The sequence below is a fragment of the Pezoporus wallicus genome, unplaced genomic scaffold, assembly GCF_028554395.1.
Source record: "Pezoporus wallicus isolate ANWC-B61680 ecotype Strahan unplaced genomic scaffold, APGP_CSIRO_Pwel_v1 contig_14525, whole genome shotgun sequence".
NCBI classification, from domain to species: Eukaryota; Metazoa; Chordata; class Aves; order Psittaciformes; family Psittacidae; genus Pezoporus; species Pezoporus wallicus.
Window position 1 is genome coordinate 45,189 of NW_026637545.1, and position 8,772 is coordinate 53,960.

Consider the following 8,772-nt stretch of genomic DNA (forward strand, 5'->3'; position numbering starts at 1 on the left):
CGTGCCAGGCCAGCGGCCGGGGCCTGCGGATAGGGATGGGGGTGAGAAGGGCTGGGGGGACCCCCTCCAGGTCTTTGCATCTGTGCAAGCATTGGGAGCAGGGGGACCAGTGCAGACCCCCCCCACCCCAGTGCGGGTGCGTTCATTCAGGGTTACTCTGCTGGTGCCCACCAGACTCACCAGAGAGGATCGGTCAGGACATTGCCCCCATTGAAGGAGTAGATGGGGCCCCGCAGCGCGGCGCTGGTCTGCCCCTCAAAGAGGGAGGTCCAGGACTTGGCCAGGAGCTGCCCCTGTGGGCACAAGCAGTGGCACTGAGCTGGGGGCCAGGGGCTAAGGCGATGCCACGTGTGGGCAACCCTCCGAGCTCCCCATAACACAAGTGCTGAGCACGGCCAGGGTGCAGCAGCCCCGCGGGGGACAGGGGTACCTGCCTTCAGGTTGACGATAGGGAGGTTCCTGTCCGTCCTCTTGACGATGGAGACTAAGTCCTGGGTAGGGGCTGACAGGAACGCCCGGAAAGTGCCGTAGAGCTGAGCCTCCTGAGACTGCCGGTAGCACTGCAGGTCGGCACCGCGGAGCCCGCTCATGTCACCGGTGAGGGGCACGTTCAGCGCGGCCAGGCGGAGCTGGGGGGAAAGCAGGGAGGCTTGGGCATGGCTGGGATTTGAGGTCTCTGCTCTCCCTTCCCAAGAAGCTGTGAGGGGCTGCCTGGGCATGGAAAGGTCCCCTCAGCACCTCTGCCCAGAGCTGGGCACTGCTTACTGATGGGATCCGTGGGGCGATGGTGGTGGGCAGGGTCTGGGGCATCTCTTGTCCCCCTTCCTTCTGGACCTGCAATAACACAGCTCAGGTCAGCCCAGGGACATCCATCCCTCTGCCATGGGTGCAGCCCAACATGACCCCAGGCTCTTCGTGTACGCTGCCCTGCAGATACCCCAACCCCATGGCACAAAGACCTGCTGCAGGGCTCACCAGTGAGTCCATTGGGGTCAGCGCAGGCAGCGCCGTGTCAGGACCTTTTGTCTGCACCCGCTTTGCCTCCTGAATGGAAAGGAGAGGACAGTCCCACAGGAGCCTGTCTGCCCCCTGGCCAACAAAGGAGGGCTCTGTCCCCTCGATGGGTACCCACAGCCCTCACCTGGTACCGAGGGGTGGAAGCAGAGGGGTCATCACCAGCAAAGAGGGACTTCGAATCCTCCAGCTGCTCAAAGCAAAGAGCAGAGCCATGGGTTAGGGAGGAACCAGCTCCATCCCAGGGCTCTGCTGCCCCAGTGACAAATCCAGCTGCCAGGGCTGGATCCTGCTCCCCCAACCCTATGAGGGACCCCAAGGGGTGTGCTCGGTACCAGGAGGCGGCTCCAGCCAGTGGGGGTCCGGAGGAAAGCGCTGCTCCCTTCCCGCACGTAGACCAAGCTCCCCTCGGGCACGGCGCTGCCTGACTTCAGCATCAGCTCCTTGGTCCTGAAGACCCACATCTGGCGCTGGGGGATGGAGAGGTTCATGGCTCAGGGGCACGGCCCAGCTGCTGTGCGTGGGGCAGCCGGACAGCTTGGGGGGTGCTCGACTATGGCCATGGTGAGGACCAACCTGGAGATCGACACGGGAGTCCAGAGGCTCCGTCCGAGGGACGTCGGCACCTGAAGAGGGTTGGGGGTTATAAAGCATCCCGGTGCAGGGGCTGGGGTGCTCTCTGCAGGGATGCTGGTACTGGGAGCGGGGTGGGAGAGCCAGCTGCAGCACTGGGGACCCCGGAAAAGGAGTCCAGAGTTGATAAAAGGTGGTTCCAAGGAGGATGGAGCACTGGAAACACCTGAGAAATGGCCTCACCTTCTGTCCAGCCCGCATCCGAGGCTGCCTGCGGAGGCAAGCGGGGCCCGTTACTGCTGCTGGGCACCAGGACACCCTTCCTGGTGCATGGGGAGGGGACGGGGTCTCTCCTGGGGACAGTAAGTCTGTGGCTTACCGGCTGCTTGCAGGGCTGCTGGGCACGGATGGGGTAAACCCTCTGGAAGCAAAGAGAGGTGGGTTTGTGGGGAGCCCCTCGTGCTGCGCGTGCTCACACATGTGTGTGCTCTGGCACAGGCACGTGCACAGCCACTGCTGCACCTTACATTGAGGTAGAGGAGTCCTGGTGCTCCGGGGGGACCAGGGGGCCCGGGGGGGCCGGGGTTCCCAGGGGGACCTCGAAGACCCTGCAGCAGATCAGTGTGGAGGTTGGGCTGGGCTATTTTGGTGCTGCCTTTTGGGGGAGCAGCTATAAGACACCCCATTGCTGTCCCTCATCCTTCCCACTCCCTTCCCCTCCCAGGGCTGAACCCCCCCTGGGCTGGGGCAGCACACAGATAGGAGCCAGACAGTGTCTCTCACATGGGGAATGATTGCTCCGTAAATCTCCGTCTCCTCTTTGCTGCCCTGCAGAAAAAGAGAGAAGATTGAGATGATCTCCATCCTCCCTCTCTCCATCCTCCATCCCTCCAAACCAGCTGGGGCTGTGAGCCCTGGGGACCTGCCAGTGGGGCACACAGAGCCTCCTGGGCACCCCTTGCCATGATCCCCGTGATCCCTGAGGACTCACCGTCTGGTACCCATTGATGGGCACCCAGGAGCCGGCCTGGCTGCCGGTGCTGGGGAAGGGGGGGTGGCCTGGTTTGCACCCATGTTCCCCATAGCAGCACCCCTGGGTGAGACACAGAAAAGGCACGATTATATCCTGTGCTGGGTGACGGGGATGCTGTGTGTGTGCATGGGGGAACTGCATGCTTGCATGGCTGTGCACACATGTGCATTGCAGGTACCACAGGGATAGTGTGACTCTCCAGTCCCCCCTTCCCGTGCCCCAGCCCGTCTGGGGACCCCAGTGATGCCACTGGGTGAGTGAAGGTTGGTGCTGCCCAAGGAGAGGGCAGTGGGGAACGGAGGCAGCTCTTGTGGCTCAGGGGTTCACATTCAGGTTGCAGGGATGGGACCCACCCCCTGCACCAGTGCTCGTGGCTACTAACCCGCTCTCCGGGGTCACCCTTTTCTCCCTGGAAGGAAAGCAGAGAGGTCCCGTTGGTGCCCAGCTCCGGGGGTACAGTCCCAGCCCCCCTGCTCAGCGCTGTGCCTCACTCCACCGGGCAACACCCGCCATGGAACTGTTTGGTTTTGACACCAGCGCCGGGGAGCAGCGCGGCCGATGCTGTCCCCATGCCCCTGGTGCCAACACCTCCACCCACGGTGCCCTGGCTCACCTTGGGGCCCGGTGGTCCGGCTGATCCATGGTGCCCTGCGTGGCGCAGGTCGCACTGGAAGGAGAGGATGTGCCGGGGGTGAGCATGGGGCAGGTCCCCGAGCACCTGCAGCCCCGGGACCTACCCCCTACTCACCCTGTAGTCCCCCGGTGGCCCTGGTGGTCCCATGGGCCCTGGCATGCCCGGGGCACCGGTCTCTCCGGTGCGGCCAGGGTTCCCTGGCATGCCCGGCAGTCCATATTCGCCCTTCTCGCCCTGCCAGCATACATGGGGTAGTGAGTGTGGGGGCTTAGCACCCCAGATCCATAGCAGCAGGGCTGGGGCAGAGCAAGGGGCTCATGGTCCATCCCCATTTCGCTGGCTCTGAGCTCCTGCAGGACCATGGACAGGCTGGGGCTGGGACCCACTTACCTTTAGTCCAGGGGATCCCGGCTCCCCTCGGAGCCCTGGTTTGCCAGGGAGGGATGTAGGTCCTGTGGGGCCGGGGGGGCCTTCGTGCCCAGGCACCCCGGGGGGACCCTGGGGCCCTGGGAGCCCCGGTGCCCCCGGGGATCCATCTGTCCCAGCCAAGCCTGGAGATCCCGGAGGTCCTTCAGCCCCAGGGAAACCAGGGGGTCCCACAGCCCCAGGTGGGCCGGGGGGTCCTGGCTGCCCATCCCGCCCAGGGACCCCTGGGGGGCCTTCGTGGCCTGGGTAGCCTGGGGGTCCGGGCAGCCCTGGGGGACCTGGGGGTCCCGGGTTTCCCACCGGGCTGGATGCTCCCAGATGCTTGTTGGGTTGGAGGGAGAAAGAGAGAGTGGAGTTAGTGAATGGCAGCATCCCATCCCCTATTCCCATCTGCTGCTCCCATCCCCTGGGCTGCCCACAGCCATGCTCCCCATCCCTCCCGGGCATTGACACCACTGTCAGCCCCCCCGCCCTGGAATCAGCCTACCCGAGCACTCACCTCGTTCTCGGATCCCTTGGGAAGGGCGGCGGGTGCAGGCTGGCTCCTGGCTCCCCAGGTGCCTGGGGGTCCCGGGGGTCCCGGAGGACCTGGGGGACCCCGGGGTCCCTGGTGACCCGGCTGCCCTGGGCTGCCCGACTTCCCTCTCTCCCCAGAGAGCCCTGGCTGGCCTCTCTCCCCCGGGGATCCTCGGTCGCCTTTCTCTCCCTGTTTGGAAAAGATAGAGCCTGGCTCCGGCTCCTGGTGCTCTCCTCCATCAGTGCCCATCGCGGGGACCTGCTGCCCCTTGCCAGGGACCACCCGCTCTGTCCCCCACCCAGACCCCGAGGCAAGAGTCCAAATACGAGTGGAAAACTGTGCACGGCCAAAAGAGCCTCAGGATTCCTCCCGGTGTGTCCCTATGGGTCCCTGTGCCCCCGTGTGTCCCTATGGATCTCTGTGCCCCCGTGTGTCCCTATGGATCTCTGTGCCCCCGTGTGTCCCTATGGATCTCTGTGCCCCTGTGTGTCCCTATGGGTCCCTGTGCCCCCGTGTGTCCCCGGGGAGGATCACCGCACCTTGGGGCCGGGGGGGCCGGGAGGGCCGGGGCGCACGGGGCAGACGCAGCCGGAGCCGTTGTGCATCTGGAGAGGGAGAGCGCGGTGAGGTGCGGGCTGGGAGCCCGGCTGCAGGCTGCGGGGTGGGTGCCCTGAGCCCCGCTTACCTGCACAGCTGGATCCACCTCTGGGGCTGGGGGCACCCGCCGGGGCAGCCCCTTTGCTGTTGTCTGTGTGGAGGAGACAAGGGGCTGAGTCCTGAGACCCCTGGGCACCGGCCCCATCCCCTGCAGCACCGTCCCCATCCTGCCCTGCCAGCCCACATCCCCCAGAGCCCCCCACCCGGGGGCACATCCCGGGCTGTCTCTCGCAGCCCCCCTGGGGCTCAGGGCCCTCCACCACCTTGATCTGCAGGAACTCCTCTTCCTCTGCGCTCCCCTCGAAGATCTCCGGGGCGACTGTGGGTCGCTGCTGCGGGGATGGATGGACAGGGAGTGCTCAGTGTGGGGCTTGGGGGCATGAAGGACCCCTCCACAGCCGTGGCTGCCTGGGGAGCGGGTGGGGGCTCAGCACATCTCTGCTGTGGGGCTCGGCCATGTGTGGGGACACCGGGAGCTGCCACAGCTCCTTCCCATGGGATAGAGGAGGCTGAGCCACGGCCGGAGCAGGGCGCGTTGCCCTGCCTGGGCTGTGTGTGCTGCAGGGCACGGATAAGGGGAAGGACAGGGCAAGGAGCCCTGCAGCGGCTGGGGGGGGTCGGGAGAGCTGGAGAAGCTGGGGGGAGGACGGACTCCCTGTCCGGGGAAAGGCACCTGGCCTCGTGTGCGTGGTGGGGCATGGCCCAGACCCTTCCCCGCGCCCCTGGCGAGGGGGTCCCGACGTCTGGGGGCTGTTGCCAGCGGGGGTTTGCTCAGCAGCATCTTCCTAGTGGGCTCCACGGCATCTCTGTCTGCAGGAGCAAAGGGGTGATGGGGTGGGAAGTGGTGGGGCAGCCACAGCAGCCCCGGACCCCAGCACCCCACACCTCACCCTCCAGCCTTATGCCAGAGGTTCCCTTGTTTGCTGGGGTGCAGGAGCCAGGGATGCAGGGAAGCCATGCCCTGTCCCTCCATACCTACCTTCCTCCCCATCCAGGATGGGCGCTGTAGGGCTGGTGCCTGGGTCCGGGGTGGTGTCGTCCAAGCCCAGGGGATAAAACCACTGGGCCGTGGCAGAGGGCAGGCGTCCGGCCAGCACCCAGAGGATGCAGAGCACGGGGAGTAGGTGCTGGGGGCTGCCGGACCCCATGCCGCTGCCTCGGGGCCGGGCTGCCCAGGCTGGGGGTCCTGGGCTCATCCCGCTCGCCTGTGCTGTCTGCTCCCGACACCCGCAGTTATCACGGCGCCCCCCCCGCGGCCCGACACGCCCCTTGCCCGCCCCGGCACCCGCACCTACGGGCCGCATCCGGAGGGGGCTCAGCACCAACATGGCCGGGTCACTGTCCAAGAGTGAGAGGGGGCAGCCGGGAACCACGGGGAAGGGAGCCAGGGCCGGGAGGAGCTGATGGAACCAAGGCGAGGGCGGGCTGGGGAGGAGATGCTGCCTGGAAATGGGGAGTAAAACCAGCGAGGAGGGGGCTGGCTGAGAGCAAGGGGCATTGACCGTGGCGAGCAGTCGGGTGCTCTACAGGGACAGCTGGTGCTGGTGCCAGGAGGGGACTCGGGACTCAGGGGATTTGGGGGTCAGTGGGGCTGAGCCTTGGGGACAGGGGGGTTGTGGATGTCCTGCAGCATACGTGATACCTGTGCCCTGTGGTGTGTGCAGTCATCGTGTCCACAGTGGGTGCAAAGAGCCCTGTGTGTTGGTGGCTCCATCAGGGCCACCTCATCTGGGGGTCTTCAGCCCTCTCTGACTCCCAGACCCCCTTCTGCCACTGCCTTGTGCTAACCTGCAGCCTCTCCCCAGGCTCCAGACCATGCTGGGGCAAGTGGCAGGGAGGTAGCAGCCAGGCTGGGCCCCAGCAGCCTTGGGGACCCCAAAGAGCCACTGAGGCAGGGAAGCTGTGCTGGGAGCTCCAAGACCAGGGACAGGGGGAGCTGGGTTGCACCAAGCACCATGCACTGAGCTCTGTGCACTGGGCATCAACCACCGGGCACTCTCCTTGGCTGCAGGGCTGTGAACAGGGAGGGGGGCAGCATGGCTGTGGGTGCCCCAGCTCAGCCCCCCTCTCTTTGGCAGGATGGTGCTGGGGACCTGGAGGAGCACAGTGAGAGCATCCCTGTCTCCTGCACACGCTGCAGACACAACAGTCTCCGCAGCGGGCGCTCGGCGCTGCCAAGGCCTGATAAAGTGCCGCGGGGCTGGGCGCATGTTTGGGTTTGGTCCCTGCTTGGACACTGTGTCAAGGCTGGTGTCTCTGCTCCGAGTCATGGCCACTGCAGCAGTGCCAGGCAGGACAGGGGCTCCGGAGCGGCACCCGGTGCTGATGCCTTGCAGGGCCCCTGTGGCAGATGGGAGAGGAAAACTGGGGCTGGGAGGCTTAGGGGACACAGACCCTGCCTGCCTGTGTCCTGCTGGTACACTTGGTGCTTCCCGACTCACCTGCACAGGAGAGAGATGGTCCTGGGAGCTCTTGCAGCCAGTGCCACCAGTGCTGGCACTCCAGCCTCAAGATACCAGTTTGAGCACTGGATGAGATGAGTTCAGGGTTCTCAGCCTGAGCCCTAATCCTCTCATCCCACTCACTACACCGAGCCCCACACCAGGGGCCTGCAGCAAGACCCAGTGTCTGGGTATTTAATGACTGTTAATCACCATGTACGTGGTGCAGGGCACAGTCACAAGCCCCAGCAAACCTGCTATTCAGCCAGGTCTTTGGTGGGATGTGGTTGTTCCCTGCTCGTTGTGCTTGCCCTACAGCTGGGCTGGGCTGGTTCCCTTGTCCCAGACGGTGAAGGCCATCTTCCTGACAGGATGCACCATCTCCCCACTGTTGCTGTTGGTGGGGATGGCTGGGGTGGTTGTGGTCATTTCATTACTTTGTGTGGCACAGGGTGGCGTTTTTGCTGGCATTGTCCAGGGCCAGTGTGGTGACACGGCCAGCACCCAAGTGCTGCTGAGCCAGTGTGTCCCTGAGTCTGCAGGACAAAGCTCCCTGCAGTGCTCAGCTCCTCATCCCATGGCATGAGTTCAGCAAGTCTCTGCTTTACCCTTGCTCGCAGCTCATCCTGCCCCTAGGGTGGGGAGGAGGGCTCTCTGTGTCCTTGCACCCCCGCAGCGAGCCGGGCGTGCTGGGGACAGCTTGTGCAAAGCCTGCGTGGGTGCCACGGCCATTCACAGAGGGCAGCGAGGCTGTGCTTGTACCGGAGCTCATCCCACCCGCAGAACCCCGCTACCGCACCCAGGCGGGTCCCCCCGGGCAGGGCGCTGCGGGTACCGGCGGGGCCGGCCCGCGGGGAGGGATTCCGGCTCCCTCCCGGTTTTCCCGAATAGCCGCTAGGTGCCGGCAGCTTTCAACTTATCCCGGGGCCGTGCGGGGCGCGGGGAGCCGCCGGGTGCGGGGCCGGGTGCGGGGGGAGCCGGCGGGGCCTCCCCGGGGCGTTCCGGGCAGATGGAGCTGAGCCGTCCCCAGAGCGATGCCGCTGCCGCCGGGACCCCCGTGCCCGCGGCCCGGAGCCCACCCCGGGCTGCCCCATGCGGGAGGTCTTGGCCGCAGCCCCCGAGAAGCAGCCTCGTGTGGTGTCCGCGTCCCCCCTCCCAGTTCACCCCCGCTGCTCTCGGGCCAGGGCGGGTTTCGGGGCTGCTGGAGGGGGCGGCGGGTGGGCGGCGGGGAAGGGGGGCGCAGGGCCGGGGGTCTCCGCGCTGCGCGGAGCCGGAGCTGTCCCGCCGGCGGTGCCGGTGCTGCCGCCGCCCTCCCCGGTGCTGCCGCCGCCGTCGGCTGGGATCGGTTCTCCCCGGTGGCTTCCCGGTGTCAGCGAGGGCGGCCCCGCCGGTGGCCCCGGTGCCGGCGGCGGGAGGTGTGGCCAGGGGCCGCATAAAGCCTCCGCCGCCAGCCGAGCGCCGCCAGCCGCGGGCCGGA

At 66.4% G+C, this 8,772-nt stretch overlaps 1 protein-coding gene across 1 annotated transcript; it reads right to left on the reverse strand.

Annotated features, from left to right (window-relative positions):
- Positions 1-333: 333 nt before the first annotated feature.
- LOC130597471 (collagen alpha-2(VIII) chain-like) lies at positions 334-6,076 on the reverse strand. Its single transcript, XM_057406025.1, has 22 exons — positions 5,834-6,076; positions 5,528-5,664; positions 5,118-5,186; positions 4,883-4,945; positions 4,737-4,802; positions 4,180-4,386; positions 3,645-4,091; positions 3,369-3,488; positions 3,234-3,287; positions 3,003-3,029; positions 2,579-2,680; positions 2,371-2,415; positions 2,115-2,195; positions 1,967-2,008; positions 1,831-1,858; positions 1,591-1,640; positions 1,350-1,484; positions 1,142-1,204; positions 976-1,044; positions 766-834; positions 435-629; positions 334-360 (listed from the first exon to the last, which is right to left on the reverse strand). Exons 1-22 carry the CDS (start codon positions 6,048-6,050, stop codon positions 334-336), a joined length of 2,313 nt encoding a protein of 770 aa, XP_057262008.1. The 5' UTR covers positions 6,051-6,076.
- Positions 6,077-8,772: the final 2,696 nt, after the last annotated feature.

Excerpts from the sequence above, each read along its gene's own strand:
- LOC130597471 (XM_057406025.1), bottom strand. The coding sequence starts at position 6,050 with ATGAGCCCAGGACCCCCAGCCTGGGCAGCCCGGCCCCGAGGCAGCGGC. Across the intron at positions 5,187-5,527 it reads CACCACGCACACGAGGCCAG|CAGCGACCCACAGTCGCCCC; the intron begins GTGCCTTTCCCC and ends CCATCCCCGCAG. Across the intron at positions 4,092-4,179 it reads CCAAGGGATCCGAGAACGAG|CCCAGGGGATGGGAGCAGCA; the intron begins GTGAGTGCTCGG and ends GGCTGTGGGCAG.